The 21,094-nt window shown below is 39.0% G+C and overlaps 1 protein-coding gene across 1 annotated transcript in view; it reads right to left on the bottom strand.

Moving 5' to 3' along the window:
• Positions 1–17,222, bottom strand: part of JADE1 (jade family PHD finger 1) — a 198,574-nt gene extending 181,352 nt beyond the window's left edge. The window contains exons 1-2 of the mRNA XM_057547482.1: positions 17,186–17,222; positions 15,333–15,452 (exon numbers count right to left, since the gene is read on the bottom strand). Of these exons, the coding sequence (XP_057403465.1) occupies positions 15,333–15,366 (34 nt within the window). The 5' untranslated portion in view covers positions 15,367–15,452; positions 17,186–17,222. The remainder of the gene's footprint in view (positions 1–15,332; positions 15,453–17,185) is intronic.
• Between the last annotated feature and the right edge of the window lie 3,872 nt (positions 17,223–21,094).

The following is a 21,094-nucleotide window of genomic DNA, read 5'->3' as shown; positions in this document are numbered from 1 at the left end:
CAGGCTGAGAAAGGCTCTGACTAATTTGCACATTAAAAAGCACACAGGCAGAGGAAACCCACCTTCTTCTCCTTCCCAGTCACCCTGGGAGAGAACCTCTTCTCTTCTTCATTCACGTGTGGAATCCCAATTAAACATAGTAAACAAAGGAAAACTTCTTACACTGTAATTTTCTTCCCTCTCCTCTTGCTTTATTTGCTGTCTGGATTTACTGCTCAAGAATTGCCTGCTCTAAGCATCATCCCCTATTAACTAGAGAGATAAAAGCCCTAAAGGGAAGGGAACTCCTTCAGTTCTCTTTGCTGGTTGTGAGACAGAGCAGCGCCTTTCCAAGGGGAGCTGACATCTGTTGACTGAGACTGCCGTCCTGCACCAGGGCTGCGCTCATGATCCGAATGCAAACTGCAGCTATCAGAGACAGAGCCGGGTTTGATAACTGCTTGAGCCCAGAGCAAATCTGCTCGGGCACTAGAAAAGAAATGGTGTAGTCTTAAAGCAGATGTATGTTCTTAATGTGGTTGGCTTGTAAAGCGATAAAACATGGAGTTTTTCCCCACTTAGCCCATCACTACTGTTAAACAGTGTAACTTAAGACAGGGCGATTCTATCACAATTCCCTGCAATATTTAGTCCATATACTAGAATGAAACTTATATTTGTAACATTCTTTTTCTCACGTCTGGTAAGATATTAGGAGCAAACAACATGTGTCTCCACGGTTATAAACAAAGGTGTCATGTTTGCAAAACAGACCCTATATGTAGGACTTCTATAAATGGGATAAAATATGGGGTTTTCATTGGTTGAAATGATGTTAACTATTTCAGTCAGCAAGATTTTTATAAGAAACATTTTTCCCTTCTCTGTGAATGCCACCAAGCATTTGTGTCTTTGTATCACCTTTCTCCTAACCTGAGTTCTTGGTCCAGCTCTTCCACTGTGACCTTGAGAAAATCAACTATTCCGAGTCTCTGTTTCTTTCCTTGTTAAATTAGGGTGTTGATCTGGATCAGGATTTCTCTAGGTCTATTCTGGGGAACATTGTTTCTGAGGAAATTAGTGGGGGTTACGTTTTAAAAAAGAGGTTCTGTGGTCAAATAAGTTTTGGAATTGTGACATTAAACAACATTAAACACATTTCCTTACTCAGAACTTTAGCGTCCTAATAATATTCATTGTGATTCTCCAAAGAGAGAGAATAGAGTAATGCCTTATTTCCCCAATTTATTTAGCCAGAAAATTTTTTTCTTGCAGATTATTTCTCAGAATCAGTCTGAACATTAGACTTCAAAGATCCTTCAACTGATAACATTCTATGATTCTATTTCCTATTTATTCTGCCTAACTTTCCAATTTCTCTCACCTATTTCAGGAAAAGAACTACCTGGGTTTTCTAACTCCTTCATAAGGTGAAAGTCAGTCTGTTCTTTACTCCTTTTTCCCCTGTAATTTATTTGAAAATTTTCAAACCCAGAGAAGAGTTGAAAGAATAGTACAATCAATATATACTCTTCACTTAGATTCAACAACTGTTAACATTTTGCTCCAATTACTCTCTCTCTCTGTCTCTTTCTCTGTCTCCTTCTCTCTCTCTCTCACACACACACTATACGTACCATATGTATAATTTTACTGCTGAACCATTTGAAAATAAATTGCAGACATCATGACACTTTATCCCTAAATACTTTAAGATGTATCTTTGACTTCCCTGGTGGTGCAGTGGTTAAGAACTCGCCTGCCATTGCAGAGGACACAGGTTCAATCTCTGGTCCGGGAAGATCCCACATGCCGTGGAGCAACTAAGCCCATGGGCCACAACTACTGAGCCTGTGTTCTAGAGCCCACGAGCCACAACTAGTGAGCCCGTGTGCTGCAACTACTGAAGCCCACGTGCCTAGAGCCCGTGCTCCGCAACAAGAGAAGCCACCGCAATGAGAAGCCTGCGCACCGCAACGAAGAGTAGCCCCCACTCGCCACAACTAGAGAAAGCCCTCGCGCAGCAACAGAGACCCAATGCAGCCAAAAATAAATAAATAAAAAGAAAAATTTATTAAAAAAAGAAAAAAGATGTATCTTATAAGACAACAGCATTCTTCTACACAACCTGAGGACCATTATTACACATAAGCAGTTTAACATTGATTAATATCATGAAAGTATACTCTGTATTTAAATTTCCCTAATCGACCCCAAAATGTTCTTTACAATTTTTTTTAAACTCTAGGATCCATTCAGGGTTCACACATTAGATTTGGTTATGTCTCCTTGGCTTCTTTAATCTAGAACTAGCTCCCTAATTTGTTCATTTCTCATGAGATCAACCTTTATGGAAAAGTCCAGGTCACTTATTTTGTAGAAAGTCTAACATTTTAAATTTGTGTGATAGTTTCCTCATAATTAGCGTCAGTTGAAATATTTTTGAAAAAAAATTAACAGGTGATATGGTTGCATATTTCAGACTGTATCATGTCAGGAGAGACATAATGTCACTTTGTCCCATTATTGGTGATGTTTTGAGAAACAGCATGGTTAAAATGTTATTTGCTATATTTCTGTTACAAAGATATGCTTTCCCCTTGGTAATTAATAAGTGATCTGGTAGTTGGTATTTTGAGATTTGTGAATAACTTCTTTCCTAACAACCCTTCACCCAGTGGCTTTAGCATTTGTTGATGATCCTTGCCTGGACCAAATATTACACTGGGATTGCAAAATAGTGATTTTTTCGAATCCAATCCCTTCTTTTTTATTAACAGTTATTCTTCTATAGATAAGAATTTTCTCTTCCTCTTTCTCCTTCTCTCTCTCTATCACTTCCCCTATCTCTGTCTCTCATTGAGCATCACGATGTACCACAGATTCTTTTTTTATTCAATGTTTTATAATCTATTATGTAATTCATCCTTCTAACATTTATTCAGAGACTGCTCTCTGCCAGGTACTAAAGTGAGATTAACCTAACATTAATCTTAGTCTGCTTTACCTTTCCCTGTAAGTACTTAAGAAAACTATCAGAAAAAACCACAGTTACAGAAAGACAGAGAAGATGAAAAGGCAGAGGGCTATGTACCAGATGAAGGAACAAGAAAAAACCCCAGAAAAACAACTAAATGAAGTGGAGATAGGCAACCTTCCAGAAAAAGAATTCAGAATAATGATAGTGAAGATGATCCAGGACCTCGGAATAAGAATGGAGGCAAAGATTGAGAAGATGCAAGAAATGATTAACAAAGACCTAGAAGAATTAAAGAACAAACAAGCAGAGATGACCAATACAATAACTGAAATGAAAACTACACTAGAAGGAATCAATAGCAGAATAACTGAGGCAGAAGAACGGATAAGTGACCTGGAAGACAGAATGGTGGAATTCACTGCTGCGGAACAGACTAAAGAAAAAAGAATGAAAAGAAATGAAGACAGCCTAAGAGACCTCTGGGACAACATTAAACGCAACAACATTCGCATTATAGGGGTCCCAGAAGGAGAAGAGAGAGAGAAAGGACCAGAGAAAATATTTGAAGAGATTATAGTTGAAAACTTCCCTAACATGGGAAAGGAAATAGCCACCCAAGTCCAGGAAGCGCAGAGAGTCCCATACAGAATAAACCCAAGGAGAAACACGCCGAGACACATAGTTATCAAAGTGGCAAAAATTAAAGACAAAGAAAAATTACTGAAAGCAGCAAGGGAAAAATGACAAATAACATACAAGGGAACTCCCATAAGGTTAACAGCTGATTTCTCAGCAGAAACTCTGCAAGCCAGAAGGGAGTGGCATGATATACTTAAAGTGATGAAAGGGAAGAACCTACAACCAAGATTACTCTACCCAGCAAGGATCTCATTTAGATTTGATGGAGAAATCAAAAGCTTTACAGACAAGCAAAAGCTAAGAGAATTCAGCACCACCAAACCAGCTCTACAACAAATGCTAAAGGAACTTCTCTAAGTGGGAAACACAAGAGAAGAAAAGGACCTACAAAAACAAACCCAAAACAATTAAGAAAATGGTCATAGGAACATACATATCGATAATTACCTTAAACGTGAATGGATTAAATGCCCCAACCAAAAGACATAGACTGGCTGAATGGATACAAAAACAAGACCCATATGTATGCTGTCTACAAGAGACCCACTTCAGACCTAGGGACACATACAGACTGAAAGTGAGGGGATGGAAAAAGATATTCCATGCAAATGGAAATCAAAAGAAAGCTGGAGTAGCTATACTCATATCAGATAAAATAGACTTTAAAATAAAGAATGTTACAAGAGACAAGGAAGGACACTACATAATGATCCAGGGATCAATCCAAGAAGAAGATATAACAATTATAAATATATATGCACCCAACATCGGAGCACCTCAATACATAAGGCAAATGCTAACAGCCATAAAAGGGGAAATCGACAGTAACGCAATAATAGTGGGGGACTTTAACACCCCACTTACACCAATGGACAGATCATCCAGACAGAAAATAAATAAGGAAATACAAGCTTTAAATGACACAATAGACCAGATAGATTTAATTGATATTTATAGGACATTCCATCCAAAAACGGCAGATTACACGTTCTTCTCAAGTGCGCACGGAACATTCTCCAGGATAGATCACATCTTGGGTCACAAATCAAGCCTCAGTAAATTTAAGAAAATTGAAATCATATCAAGCATCTTTTCTGACCACAACGCTATGAGATTAGAAATGAATTACAGGGAAAAAAACGTAAAAAAGACAAACACATGGAGGCTAAACAATACGTTACTAAATAACCAAGAGATCACTGAAGAAATCAAACAGGAAATAAAAAAATACCTAGAGACAAATGACAATGAAAACACGACGACCCAAAACCTATGGGATGCAGCAAAAGCGGTTCTAAGAGGGAAGTTTATAGCTATACAGGCCTACCTAAAGAAACAAGAAAAATCTCAAGTAAACAATCTAACCTTACACCTAAAGAAACTAGAGAAAGAAGAACAAACAAAACCCAAAGTTAGCAGAAGGAAAGAAATCATAAAGATCAGAGCAGAAATAAATGAAATAGAAACAAAGAAAACAATAGCAAAGATCAATAAAACTAAAAGTTGGTTCTTTGAGAAGATAAACAAAATTGATAAGCCATTAGCCAGACTCATCAAGAAAAAGAGGGAGAGGACTCAAATCAATAAAATCAGAAATGAAAAAGGAGAAGTTACAACAGACACCGCAGAAATACAAAACATCCTAAGAGACTACTACAAGCAACTTTATGCCAATAAAATGGACAACCTGGAAGAAATGGACAAATTCTTAGAAAGGTATAACCTTCCAAGACTGAATCAGGAAGAAACAGAAAATATGAACAGACCAATCACAAGTAATGAAATTGAAACTGTGATTAAAAATCTTCCAACAAACAAAAGTCCAGGACCAGATGGCTTCACAGGTGAATTCTATCAAACATTTAGAGAAGAGCTAACACCCATCCTTCTCAAACTCTTCCAAAAAATTGCAGAGGAAGGAACTCTCCCAAACTCATTCTATGAGGCCACCATCACCCTGATACCAAAACCAGACAAAGACACTACAAAAAAAGAAAATTACAGACCAATATCACTGATGAATATAGATGCAAAAATCCTCAACAAAATACTAGCAAACAGAATCCAACAACACATTAAAAGGATCATACACCACGATCAAGTGGGATTTATCCCAGGGATGCAAGGATTCTTCAATATACGCAAATCAATCAATGTGATACACCATATTAACAAATTGAAGAAGAAAAACCATATGATCATCTCAATAGATGCAGAAAAAGCTTTTGACAAAATTCAACACCCATTTATGATAAAAACTCTCCAGAAAGTGGGCATAGAGGGAACCTACCTCAACATAATAAAGGCCATATATGACAAACCCACAGCAAACATCATTCTCAATGGTGAAACACTGAAAGCATTTCCTCTAAGATCAGGAATGAGACAAGGATGTCCACTCTCACCACTATTATTCAACATAGTTCTGGAAGTCCTAGCCACGGCAATCAGAGAAGAAAAAGAAATAAAAGGAATACAAATTGGAAAAGAAGAAGTAAAACTGTCACTGTTTGCGGATGACATGATACTATACATAGAGAATCCTAAAACTGCCACCAGAAAACTGCTAGAGCTAATTAATGAATATGGTAAAGTTGCAGGTTACAAAATTAATGCACAGAAATCTCTTGCATTCCTATACACTAATGATGAAAAATCTGAAAGAGAAATTATGGAAACACTCCCATTTACCATTGCAACAAAAAGAATAAAATACCTAGGAATAAACCTACCTAGGGAGACAAAAGACCTGTATGCAGAAAACTATAAGACACTGATGAAAGAAATTAAAGATGATACCAACAGATGGAGAGATATACCATGTTCTTGGATTGGAAGAATCAACATTGTGAAAATGAGTATACTACCCAAAGCAATCTACAGATTCAATGCAATCCCTATCAAATTACCAATGGCATTTTTTACAGAGCTAGAACAAATCATCTTAAAATTTGTATGGAGACACAAAAGACCCCGAATAGCCAAAGCAGTCTTGAGGCAAAAAAATGGAGCTGGAGGAATCAGACTCCCTGACTTCAGACTATACTACAAAGCTACAGTAATGAAGACAATATGGTACTGGCACAAAAACAGAAACATAGATCAATGGAACAAGATAGAAAGCCCAGAGATTAACCCACGCACCTATGGTCAACTAATCTATGACAAAGGAGGCAAAGATATACAATGGAGAAAAGACAGTCTCTTCAATAGGTGGTGCTGGGAAAACTGGACAGCTATATGTAAAAGAATGAAATTAGAATACTCCCTAACACCATACACAAAAATAAACTCAAAATGGATTAGAGACCTAAATATAAGACTGGACACTATAAAACTCTTAGAGGAAAACATAGGAAGAACACTCTTTGACATAAATCACAGCAAGATCTTTTTTGATCCACCTCCTAGAGTAATGGAAATAAAAACAAAAATAAACAAGTGGGACCTAATGAAACTTCAAAGCTTTTGCACAGCAAAGGAAACCATAAACAAGACCAAAAGACAACCCTCAGAATGGGAGAAAATATTTGCAAATGAATCAACGGACAAAGGATTAATCTCCAAAATATATAAACAGCTCATTCAGCTCAGTATCAAAGAAACAAACACCCCAATCCAAAAATGGGCAGAAGACCTAAATAGACATTTCTCCAAAGAAGACATACAGACGGCCACGAAGCACATGAAAAGATGCTCAACATCACTAATTATTAGAGAAATGCAAATGAAAACTACAATGAGGTATCACCTCACTCCTGTTAGAATGGGCATCATCAGAAAATCTACAAACAACAAATGCTGGAGAGGGTGTGGAGAAAAGGGAACCCTCTTGCACTGTTGGTGGGAATGTAAATTGATACAGCCACTATGGAGAACAATATGGAGGTTCCTTAAAAAACTAAAAATAGAATTACCATATGACCCAGCAATCCCACTACTGGGCATATACCCAGAGAAAACCGTAATTCAAAAAGACACATGCACCCGAATGTTCATTGCAGCACTATTTACAATAGCCAGGTCATGGAAGCAACCTAAATGCCCATCAACAGACGAATGGATAAAGAAGATGTGGTACATATATACAATGGAATATTACTCAGCCATAAAAAGGAACGAAATTGAGTCATTTGTTGAGACGTGGATGGATCTAGAGACTGTCATACAGAGTGAAGTAAGTCAGAAAGAGAAAAACAAATACCGTATATTAATGCATGTATGTGGAACCTAGAAAAATGGTACAGATGAGCCAGTTTACAGGGCAGAAGTTGAGACACAGATGTAGAGAATGGACATATGGACACCAAGGGGGGAAAACTGCGGTGGGATGGGGATGGTGGTGTGCTGAATTGGGCGATTGGGATTGACATGTATACACTGATGTGTATAAAACTGATGCCTAATAAGAACCTGCAGTATAAAAAAACAAACAAAACAACTAATACTAAAAAAAAAAAAAAAAAAAAGAAAACTATCAGTGGAACATTAACAACTAATCCAAATTCTTGAACTGGCCACCACTTTGCCAACAAACTTTTGTCAGATAGAGGGAACTGAAAATGAAGATGGGAGTGGAGAGTGATCTCCAAATTTTAATTATTATTCCCCTTTTGTAAACCTCAGCCAGGCTACTGTGGTCCCAGCAGTCATCACATGGCCATGTGACTCATCACAGAGGAGAAAAAAATCAATTACCAACTTCATGGAGCTACACTCGATCTGCCTCAGAAAGGAGAGAATTCCAACACCAAGAACTTGGCCCTGATACATGGGCTTATGGTCCATGGAAAGAGAATCATAATTTCTATTTCTACTCTGAGCACAAAATAGTCATTTAATGATCACTCAAGTCATTAGGAAGACCGGGGAACTATGTCCATGTCTTTAACAGGTTCTTAAGCCAATAGCAAGGTATCAAAGGCCCTGGTCAAGACAGGAGCCCCAGAGCACTTCCCTGGCCAGACACAGGCCCCAGGGCCCAGAAGGGCAGCATCCTCACCTCCCCAACAGGATCTGAACGATGAATTCCAAACAATTAATCACCAAATGAATCAGAAAACAGCTTTCAGTGGAAGGAAAAAGGACCCTATGTTCCTGGGGAAGAATAGACTGACGCATCCTGGCCACATTTTCCAGTGGAAGGAGTGTTCTGAGCTTTATACAAGGGGAGACACCTTGCAGGGCACACGCCTGGTGCTGTAGCACCCTGCTGACTATTAGAGGTCAGAGGACATATCCAAAGGACAGACAACCTTGTAGACTTGATTTTTTTCTTTTGTGGGGTATCCTGCTCCCCGTGGAGCCTGGGAGCTTCTCCTCCAGCCCTAGAAGAATGCACAGTCTGTGTTCCTGCCGCGAAGGGGCAGGCAGAACAGGCAGAAACTGGTGTCCTGCCAGGGACTCAGGAGCCAGGGGGCAATTGTGATCCTCGGAATCTTTGTTACCTCAAGGTTTACAAAACTTTAGTGTCTTTCTGAGGTCATGGCGGAAGATCTTCCCAGCCGCCAGAGCACCTCCAAAGGAGGTGGAAAAAGTTCAGGTTTTGGAGTCCACAAACTTTGGGTTTGAATGTCATCCCTGAAATTCATGAGGCATAAAGCCTAGGCAACTTAGTTATTAATTCCTGTTCCCTCATCAGTAAAATAGAGAAAGAAAACACCTCACAGATCTGTTGTGAAAATCATGTTAAATAAGGTAAAGCATGTGCATCGCTTTATTAGTTAGGATTCCTTTCATTCCAGGCAACAGAAACCAACCTGAGCTGGTTTAAGGAAAAAAGTGAGAGAGATTGAGACAGAGAGAAAATTAATTATAAGGTTATACTGATATCCCCTCGTTCTTAAAGTCAAGAATTCAGCTAAGCCTTATAATAAGGCTGTAGCCGAGACATAAAAAATCATCAGGAACCATTGTAGCTTCTCTTTGTATGTTTGATTTTTTTTCTCCTTTTGTGAGGATTGGCTTTCTCTCCACTAAGCCAACAGAACTGACAGACCCATAGCTTTTGAGTTTATGTATCTCTTTCCAAGACACCAACACAGAGGTAGTGGGAATCCATAATTCCAATTCTAAAGTCTCACAAGGGAATCTGATCCTTTACCTTATGACAAGAGTTCCCTGTGGCATGAGTGGATGGTGGCTGGGACCGTGGAGTGTAGACTCAGCATAAACAGGGCTGAAGGGGCTGACCCCGTGGTGAGCAGTGTACTCAGGGGATCCTTGTGGGCTGTGTAGACATTCCAAAATGTGTTTTCCACAGGTACCTAGCTCAGTATCTGCCACATAATGGGGGTATTATTTTTCTTTTTCCTTCCTCTCATATCAGATATGATGAATCTAAGAGAAGAGTTGGGGAAAATTACTCAGATATTCTGTGGCATGTAGGGCCCTTTGATAACTGAAATGAAATCATTAGGATTAACACAGGATCTGGCAATAATAATACCACTAGGATAAGTAAGGCAGGCCGTGTACTTTTTAGACCTTCCTTCTCTTCCTAAATTTGACTTCTTGCTGTGTTCTCTGAAATGTTTCTTTCTACCCTTGGAAAATCCCTTGTATCTGGTGATACGATGACAGGAACAATCCTTCTATGGAGAAAAGTACTCCCTACAGAAGTGGGTGGGTTAGGAGGTAACGGTTGAGGCTAGTGGGCAAAGAGAATATTAAGAACAGAATTGCTACAGAAGCTTAGCTGGCTTTTTCCTATTGCTGCAGACCACGTTCCCAAGTGTGGCAATTGTGCAAAAAGGCAACATTTATTCCTTCCTTCTTTCTTCCTTTCTAACTTCCTTTCCCCCTTCCTTTCCCTTCCTTCCTTCCTTCTTATCTTTTTTTTTTTCTTTCATGCAGTAAATGTTTACTGAGCATTTTACTATTGACAGAGACACAAAGAAAAGCACTCAAATGTTTTATATGATCACCTCTTTCTCCTGGGAAAGCAGTGGCTCAGCCAGGAATTTCTGGAACTGCAGCTGGGCACGAGAGTAAAGAATACTGTCCCTGATGATACGAAGCTGATTAAAGTGGCGCTTCAGCCCAGAAACTGAAGAAGGTCAAAGTATCCAGACCAAAGCTCTCCATGAGTGGAGAGCATGAATCTGGACCAAAGGGAGGACAACAGTGGGCATGCAAGGCAGAGCTAGCAGGTTGAGGCAGGGCCTCGCGTGACCCCCAGAGGCTGCAAGCCGCCCATGGCAAGAACTTCTTATGGGAAGCCCACAGGCCTTGGCCAGAAAGGGACCTCTGAAAGCACCCAGGCCTTTTGATCCTTAGGAGAACGAAAAGAGAGTTCTGAAGGGAGAAATGTTCACCATACCAAATATTTGCCTCATAGTGTAGATCAGAGTATAAAACCCTTCCTCAGTAATTCTATTTCCTGCCCATCCCCCAACACAACTTGCAAAATTGTTAAGAAAGAAACATTTCTCTAAATTTACTACTGAGACTAAAGTACTCACAGGAGCTTAGGCCAAACATAAGCTCTTTCCTTAAGAAACAACGACATGCACATGGCCATTTAAACACAAGTTTCTTGACATCATCACTGAAAACAAATTGTGTCCAGGTGGTAGAATATATTAGATAAGTTTCAGGGTCTTCCTACATTAACAGCTTAGATTTGAGGCAGCATTTTATCTTCACAAGCTGGCATTTGTCTCTATTACGTTTCTCAACCAACTGAAAACCCTTCAATCACTGGGAAATATTTAATGGGTAATGAGAATTGCTTGAGTGACAAGTCCTATTTGACTAAGTAGCCCAGCCATGTCTTTACTATTGATATAAATGTTTCCATATTACATTTACATCATTTATATCCATTGTAAAAAAAATGTATCTCAACAGTGTAAAAATAATGTGGCAAGTAGGCAACCCTGGGGTGTTATAAATATCAAATAAGTCATAACTATAATGATAATATTGGAATTTATCATTAGAAGATAGAGGTTGAACTTATCAAGATGCCACAAGTGAGCAATAAAGACCTCCTTATTGAGTGCAGATAAATTTCAGACTTTTGATAACCTTGTTAAACACTCTACAGTTCCTTATTCTTAACGCCATCCCTTAGTTTTAAAACTGCTCACTGCTTTTATAGTTGCTGCTTTTTGTTGCTTTTCCATACCTGATGGTCTCTAGTAAAACACAAGTCTGGTACCAAAGAGTCTCTTTTCTCTGCTTTCAATTCTCCCTTCCCGAATTCCTTTCCCATCTCCCTTCTCCCCACTATCTTCTAACTTCTACACCTAATAGTAGGACAAGGACATGAACAAGGAAAATAAAATGCAAATATTGAATAACAGGAGAGACAGAAGTGTAGCACCCACTTTCCCTCTTTTATTGACCTAAATAAATCTCATTCATCCTTCAAGACCACTGTATTATTCTACACGGGCTCCCATAACAGAGTACCACAGACTGGGTGGCTCACACAGTAGAAACTTATTTTCTTGCAATTCTGGATGCTAGAAGTCCGAGATCAAGGTGTCAGCAGAGTTGGTTGCTTTGGAGACCTCTCCTCAGGGCTTGCAGATTACCATCTTCTCCCTGTGTCTTCACGTGATCTCTCCTCTGAGTGTGTCTGTGTCCTAATCTTCTCTTAGAAGGATACCAGTCATATTGGATTAGGGCCCATCCTGATGACCTCATTTAAACTTAATTACTTCTTTAAAGACCCTATATACAAATACAGCCACATTCTGAGGTATAAGGGTTAGAACTTCAACATATGAATTGGGGGGCACATAATTCAGCCCATAATAGCCACCCTCATCTACCTTTACTAAATTCCACTTCTCTGCCACACCAGCCTACCTGCTGTTAACCATACACAGCCTTGTTGATCTCTGCCATTATATCAGCGGCTGACTCAATTTAATTGGGGACTTATGGACACTGCCTTGAGTAATTTTTAGATGAGAGTCATTTCTCCCTCAACAAGATCCATGAGCACAGTGACAGCTTTTAATCCCTCTCAATGCCTAGAACACGGTCAGCACATTAGTAGATAGGCTTACAATAAAACAGAAAAGCAAAACAAATCTCAGATGAATTGAATGTCATTCTTTTAGTTGCTGTGTTTGTGCATTTTTATCCCTTTGAGAAGAGAAGCCCCTTAGAGGCACAATTGTGCCCCTCTGAAGAGAAAACAGAGGAATTAATTCAATTTGGCCAGTGAAAATGAAATTTGGACAATTTTCAAAATCCTTTGTCTTTTCAGTATGATTTTTAAGTATAGTGATGTGAAAATTGTATAAAAAAGGTCAATTCCGATATTTTCATATATTTGCCTGAGATTTTGTTTATAAGGAACTTTAGTTAACTTTGGATAATGATCACTATACATAAAGTGATCCTTCTTTGTAGAAAAGTTTAAAACACTGTAGTATAGATACTGAAAGCCAATCTTGAAAGTAGTTACTAGCAGAGGTACCACCTACATTACACAGTTTGATTTTTCCATTTATAGAGCTACCTCATATGTCCTTCTTAACTTCACAAACATTGTGGGTAAATATTTTTGCTGTGACCACGACTTTTAGGATGTTATTTGGCTCTTCATGTTTCCATAACTCATCAGGTTCTTTCAGAGCTCACTTTGCTCATGCCTGAGGGTGTGCCCCCCAAAAGTCTACTCAGTTATAGTCTTTCAATCGTTTGGAAAATTCAGTCTCAAACAAGAGATGAAATCTATGTTGTTTTTCTGACTCTTTAGGGATGTAAACAAATATTTGCCTTATTGGGAAAAAAGCATAATTCCTTTGCATAAGAAATAAAAAGCCAGGTTGAGGAAATTCCAGAACGGCCCAAATCATGGTTTATGTTATCTTCCACGGCAGCTCTAAAGAAATATTAACACCCAATATCACGTAGCTATTGATAAAGAGGGAAATGCCAGGAAATTCTGATTTAATGCTGTCTGGACCGTTCATTCAACAAAGAGGATAATAACAATGATGATGGTGGTAATTCTCAAAAGGAATTAGGCATTTGCATTGTGTTCAGCCTATGAGATGATATGTATTTTGAGGGAGACTAGGATGTTATTAGGCAGGTGAGAGGTCATGTCCAGGAATGCTGTCTAATTGCCTCGTATTTACTATCATGGGCCAAGTGCTTTGCTTACATTACCTGATTCAGTCCTCACAATGAGATGGGTATTATTCTCACCATTTTATGGAGGAGGAAACTGGAGGGTCAAATCATTTCTGTACCCTTCCCAAGTCATACATAAGTAGGGGAGAACGGAGTGTCAAAATGTACATTCCCAGACCATCAGACCCAAGACTGTATCAAGTTAAAGGCATGAAATTTGGGTAGGAGAAATGTTTGCTAAAGTGGCAGCCTGGGTTTCTTTTTTTTTGTTTTTGTTTTAATCCTCTTTAATGTATTTCTCTGGTCCAGTTCCTTCAAGAGCTGTCCCTATTCTAAGTTTCTCTCTTCTACGAGGAAATCGACCTGCCAGAACAATCAAGGACTTCACCTAAGAGTTACCACATTGTATTAAATAAAAGCATCTCCAAACTGCCTGGAAGACAATTATTTATGGAGGCAATAATTACGTTGTAGTTTGGTAAGAGAACGTTTCTCTCCTCAACATATATAGGAACAACCACCACTTACAGATGAAAATAGAAGCGGGGTCTTTTGCTTTCAGATGACTGCAAAACACATTCCCAGCATCTCATTTCAGAAAATTAAGTTTTTATTGCAAGTTCCTTTGGGATTCTCCCTGAGCCTGAGTCTTCTGTGAAAGGTACCTGGGACCTGCCTTCTGCAGTCGGCAACAGCAAGGACTGTTCTACTCTCCGTGGTCCACACAGCCCATCCACAGGAGCGAGGGCGAGGAAGAACAAGCGCAGTAGCTTCCTCGGTGAAAAATTACTAGCGAGGCGCAAGCGTTCACGCACATGGTTTCCAGAGAGATTTCAGTCAGACCTAGCAGTCCCCCTAGTCATCAGACCCTCTTGTTGATTCCCACCTTCAGCAAAAATCCTTTAGGGCAGCAAGCGCAGCAGGAAACCTGTCATTAACAACCACCATAGTGTCACATCAGCGATTCTCAGTAGTGTCGGCTCCACTATTTAACTCAGCTGTTTACCTCATCGGGAGAGCTTTGTTTGATTGTCAGAAAATAGAACGTGTACATTTGTCGGTCATAAACACACACAAGCTCTCCAGAGCACAAATAAACAAAACGATCAAGCACGTTGGTAAATGTGTTTGCATTATTTAACGAAGCCAGATGAAGCATGTGAATAACCCTGCATATCAAGCACCATCGAGTAACTTGTTTGTAATCTGTCTTGTACAATACAGCCGTTGCCACTCATTCCACTCACCCAATTCAGACCCTGGAAATGTACTATTTTTAGACTGGCTTTGTACACCACTATTTACAAAGCGCACTGTTAAATCCTTTGAATAGCAGCCAAGAAGTTGGGTGAGAACCTAGAAACCTGCCACACAGATCAGCATCCTAATCAACCCTGGGACAGCCAGCGCTAAAGATCTGCCTTTGTTTCCTTTTCTTCTTTTCCTTTGTCTCCACAGGAATATCAGTGTAAAAAAGGCAAGGAGACAAAGAGGTGGGCCTTATCTGTTCTTGTCGTTCAAATGGGTTGCTTTACTCGCGTTCCTAGATAACAGCCCATTTGTCAACATCTTGGGCGATTTAAGCTGTTCTTTGTCAAAACCACTTTTGGAAAAGATTTGACCATTGACTTACTTGAGAGCCAGTGTGACGGCAGGAGGTGCGTCATGGAAAACTCAGACGTGGGTGCTTCACAGAGGCTGGGAGTCGAGCACGTGACGGCTTACTGCTCCGGGCCAATCCACTGCTGGCAAGCTGGCCAAGTGGCCACAGGGGAAGGAGAGACAGAGAAGAAAATAGTAGGCAAAGTGTTGGCGTGAGGCCGTTAGTGGATGAAGCTATCGCAAAGAGAAAGGATTGCAACACCAGGAAGGAGATGAAGGGCTTCCTATCATTTTGCACCCAGCAAGAAACCTGAAGGAACTAGCACTAAGTTTGGCTTGCTTTTGACAGCTTGAGAAAAGCTGAGAACGGAAGCAATGACTGGGCTAATTCTGGACAAAATTTTTTTAAATGATATTTGAGAGGAATCCACATCTTTGCCTCAATTCTTAGCTTCTGTGTAAATTGCTCATTTTCCAAATTCTTTATTTTTTTTTTTCAGGTGACTCCAATTCATTTGCATTTTTTGTAGTGGATGGGATCCTTTGAGACATCCCTGGTGGCCTAAGATGTGAAGAGTTCACTCCTTATTTCCTTTTGCCCACCTTCCTCTTGGTGCCATTTTGTTCCTTCACTTAGCCTGGCTTGGCTGGTAAAAGTGGTGCAGCTAGAAAGTGGCCAGGCAGTGATATCCCATCCTACCCCTGCACCGGTACTTGGATGTCCTCATTCCTTTCACTTTACAAAACTAATCAGAGGAGAAATAGAGAGGAGGGTTTTAAGTGCTTTGGATCAGAACTGTTCTCTGAATGTAAGGCATTTTATTATTTTAGTTATTATTTCAGGTTCAGTGGGGTCTTTATGTTCATTATAATAGTAGAGGCATTTGATAGAAAAGCAGTGTGCCAAGATGCTTAATAACAGTAACAACAAAAGCAGCTTACTTTTGAGCCCATATGTGCCAGGCACTCTTCCAGACACTTTGTACAATATATCTACCCTTACCAATGGCTCAGCAAGCTAAGTATCATTTTCCCCTTTGTGGGGTAGTACTGAGGATCAGAAGGTCACTTGGCCAAGGTCACCAGCCAATCAATGGCAGATCTGAAACTCAAATCTAGGTTTGTGGGGCTCTTTCTACTACATCAGGCGACACCATTTGTAAATGTGAACTCATTCTGAGCGCCTCAGGGCACTGGCTTTACTATGGTGACTCTCAATCCCATATTGGACTTGGTTATTTTACCGGGACTCAACATGTTTATTTACCTAGGACTTCTACAGAAGAGTAATACGATTGTTATTTGTGTTTTATCTGATAGAATTAGGCTTGCCTGCTGCTACTTTAAATTCCTTCATATCTTATAAGTATTCCATTTGACCTGATCCTTTTCCTGGATGTGTTATAGAAAATGTGGTCTATAGTAACAGTGCATAAGAATATCCTGGCTTCTTTATAGATGTGTAAATAAATGAGGAAAGAATTTTTCCCCAACCCTGAGCATGTAGGCAGCACCACTATATAGCAGGCTTGTATGCACACCAAGTTGGACTTAAACCAATCATTGGAGGTAAATAGGAAAGGGGACAAAGTTCAAGAAGAGGTGCAAAGAAAACAGGAAGTAGGTATTGGTGAACTTGGCATGTACAATAGTATCACTGTCATAGAGAACATCAGCTCAATAGATTATTCTCACATCCCTCCTATATATCCATTTATTTGGTGGATCATTATCACCCAATAAGGGTAATGTGAGGAAATAAGAAGAACTATAGGTCTTAACATAATTCCAGAAAATGAAAACTTCCTAACTTCCTTTTATAGCTCTAAATCCAAAGCTTTTGGCCTCAAGGTAGATCAAAGATACGTCTATACTCTTTATTACCTGGATTTTTCCATTTGCTTGTACCACCACGTCCTGTTTCTGTTTTGTCTGAAAAGAAAATGAAATAGAATTACCTCCTACACTCTTACTGCTATTGACATTAAATTTCATCTTCTTTTATTATGATCAGCAAAGTTACTCATAACATTGGAATTTGTTTTTTGTTTTTAAAGTTATAGCTACTGCTGTTGTTGGAATAATTAGTATTGCTTTGGCACTGTGTTCCACCTAAACTCATGGCATTTGTGTACTATTTACCTTTCAGAAAGCTATTTTACAAGAAAAAGAAAATGGGAGTATAGACTTCCAACAGCAAACATCTTTTCTGCTCTCTCCTTGGCTCTGAAACAGGATGCGTGAAACAGAATTTCAGGCTGTAATTAATGCAGCTCTTCATAAGATAAGAGGTTCTTTTATCTGTAAAAAAAATTGCTGTACTACTTCTCAGCGAGAATCAGAATGCTCCAGTTAATGCTCTTTCTACAAGAGGAATTCACCTTTTCTACTCTACATATTTGCAGTCAAATTTTCATGTTTTGTTACAGGAAACTGGAGGTGGATGAACATGCAACGATAATATTATTTCATAGGACTGAGTCTAAAAACCTTAAATATTAACAATATATTTAGATAAATGCTGAGTAGGGGTTACATAAAGAATTTCCAAATAACATCCACTTTACAGGAATGTACCTGTAAGCACAGACCTTAATTGGATACAATTTACATCTAGCCCTTTTGATGGGGGTATTAAAAAAAAATTGGGAAATGCATCCTCGTTTGACATAGTAAGGAAAAGAGCTATAGTTGCTTCTTATGCCCTACAGTACTGTCCAAAGAAGGAAGAAACCTCTGCTGTTTCCATCTTGATTTAGATATCTCCTTGTAGAATGCACACGGCAATTCAGAAACAATACTTTCATTACGTATGTTTTGTGTGTGGGCTTCGAATAATTGGTAATGCTTTGGCACTGTGTTCCACCTAAATGCATGCCATTCGTATACTATTCAACTTTTTAAAAAATCTATTTTCCAAGAAGAAAAGGAGTACAGTAAATGACTAGAAATTAGAGACCACAAGATTCTTCCCTAAGGTCCTGTCAAAGAAGACCTCACTGTAAGGTAATATGGCTCACATCACACTGCTAATTCCATTGGCCCCTTTGGATGGTCCTCTGTTTCTGCAGCCATTTATAACTAGATAACCATTCTTTCCCTTTCATCATGACACCCTTCGAGATGGGTGTGAAAGGGAGCAAATCGTCATTGGGCACAAAGGCAAAGATGCTTGGTTAAAGCAGGAAATTAGGAGGCTTGAGTTAAAAATGTACATAGATTTTCAAGGTATGGTTACTACAAGTAAAAATGAGTGGGAAGTTTCAGCAACAAGGTTATTGCTATTTAGGTTATAGTAACAATTTCTATTTAAGTGAAAATATATTTGTAACACCTCAGAAAATAGAAGACAATAATAAAGAGAATGGCAGTATAGCTTCCGTGTCTGTCCAGTGTTCACTTTTCCTTTGCACGTCTGTCTGTGCCTGTGCGCACACACATACACACATGCAGGATCCCTGACCAGAGAAGAGTTCTTTCTTGTGTGTTCACAAAGAGATGAGAATTTTAAGCTCAGAACCTCTTGAAGATGAGAAACTTTTCTTGGCAGACAATCAACTGATTCTGAGTGAACAAATCTGACAGAGCCCTTTTCCTTGGTTCTTTTTGTTCATATTGTTCACTCTCACACAAGGAGGGCTGCTAGGGAGGGTAAGAGGACCCTCAAACGAGATGAAGGTGAATTTTTCTGGACCAGCTGCCAAGCAGTGCTAAGCTTCAGTTAACCTGTTACCTCTCTTCCTTGCCTCCGGCCCTCAGTTTTCCTTTTGTATCCCGAAAATAGCATTGACATTAAATTGGGTCAGTGGAAAAAAATCAGTGACCAACTCCAGCTTATAATTTTGCTCACCAAGAAAACATTTGGTAAATATCCCTTACCTAGATGTGGGCACTTTATAAGGCTCCTAGCGTGGTATGTGAATCTGTTCACTTTAGGAAAAGATGTTGATTATTTTAGACTTGAATTTCCACAACCAGAATTCACCTAATGCCATTCTAATGTGCTATGCTTCACAGAAAGAGTGTTTGTTTGTTTGTTTGGCCGCACGGCGCAGCATGTGGGATCTTAGTTCCCCGACCAGGGATCAAACCCACGCCCGCTGCAGTGGAAGCACAGTTTTAACCACAGGACTGCCAGGGAAGTCCCCAGAAAGAGTTTTAAATCAATATAAGTAGATATATACCCAATAGAAGTCCTTGCAATATATACCAGGAGACATGTACGAAAATGTTCATAGAAGCACTATTCAAAATAGACTGAACTATCTGGAAACAGGCTAAATGACCTTTGACAGGAAAATAAAGTGTGGCATAGTCATATACGGAATATTATAGAGCAGTAAAAATGAACGGACTACAGCTACATACAGCAATATGGATGAATCTTAACAACATAATTCTGTGTGCAAAAGCAAGCTCCGAAGATTACTTATAGCCCCTTTAAAGTAAAAAAGTTACTACAAAATTCATTTAGCAGGTATATGTATACATATAGTGATAAAACTATATGAAAATGCAAAGAATTGTGCTTATATTAGGTGTGGTGAGTCAGAGAGATGGGATGGAAGAGTAGTACACAGGTATATTATTGTCAATGTTTCAAACATGAAATGTTAGTCCATGTTTGTTTATTATATTATTAAACATTAATAAAGAAAGGGACATGCATGGGAGGAAAATCAACATGAAATAAAGTATTGACAGAACATGTAGTGATGGTTACATAAAAATGCAGTAGGATACTGAGTTTTGTATAAAGTAAAATAAGTAACAAAAAACTGAAATCATAAGGGCAACATACGACAGGATCTGGATCTGGCCACTTCTGATTGTCTTCATATCTAATCTCTTCTTTCCAAACTCCTTTGGGAGCCATCTCCCTTCTAGTTTGAATTCCTAATAGTGGAAATTCCCTGTGACTTTATCATTGTTTCTCTTCTCTCATCCCTACATAACCTCTCCTTGAAAAGTACATCCACTTCTATGTCTCCAATTGCCTTTCAGATGACTCCCCAGATCAATACATCCAACGATGATTTCCCACCAGTAGCACAATCCCAACCGCTCAGGGTATCTCTCCTTGGATTCTGGCCATTTTCTCAAAGTTAACCACTGGGGTAACCATGAACTAATTACATAAACTCTCTGATGTCAATTTCCTCATCTTTGAAAAGAAGGGTCTATGGATATAATTTCTAAGGTCCTTACCATCTCTAAATTTCTATGAATTTATGAATTACTGACTCTTCTTCACATTAGTTGCTTGTCCAGGATACCATCATTACTCTAGGTTTAACGTTGACATTTCTAATTTTGTTTGCTTATACCCAATCAAACCAAATTTTGTCACTTCTTTTTTTGAAGTGTCTCTCAAATTTACCCTATTTTTCCATTCCCCTGGTTTTACTTTAGCCCTGGACCTAATGAGTTTATACCTGGATTACTTTAAATACATTTTAACAGATTTTCCTGCTTCCCCATTCCCTTCTTTCTTCAAGCCCTCTCACACATTACTTCCAGATTATTCATAGAAATAGCTTACAAAAATTATCAGACCAACTTATGAACCCATGATTCTGTATTACCTGGTAAGCAATCCCAATACCCCTAACAAGTTTAAGGTCCTCCATAACTTCATATGACCATCTCTCCAGCCTTCTCTCTTACCATTCCTCAGCACTTATACTACAGTGAAATTAGCATCATCAATGTCACACAAATACGTACAATAATTTCTACCTCTAAACCTTTATTTATGCTAATTCTTCAAACCAAAATGTTCTCTTCCCTCTT

This window comes from Balaenoptera acutorostrata, chromosome 5 (assembly GCF_949987535.1).
Source record: "Balaenoptera acutorostrata chromosome 5, mBalAcu1.1, whole genome shotgun sequence".
Lineage (NCBI taxonomy): Eukaryota > Metazoa > Chordata > Mammalia > Artiodactyla > Balaenopteridae > Balaenoptera > Balaenoptera acutorostrata.
Note: the sequence above shows the minus strand (reverse complement) of the source record. Positions and strands in the feature narration are given on the sequence as shown.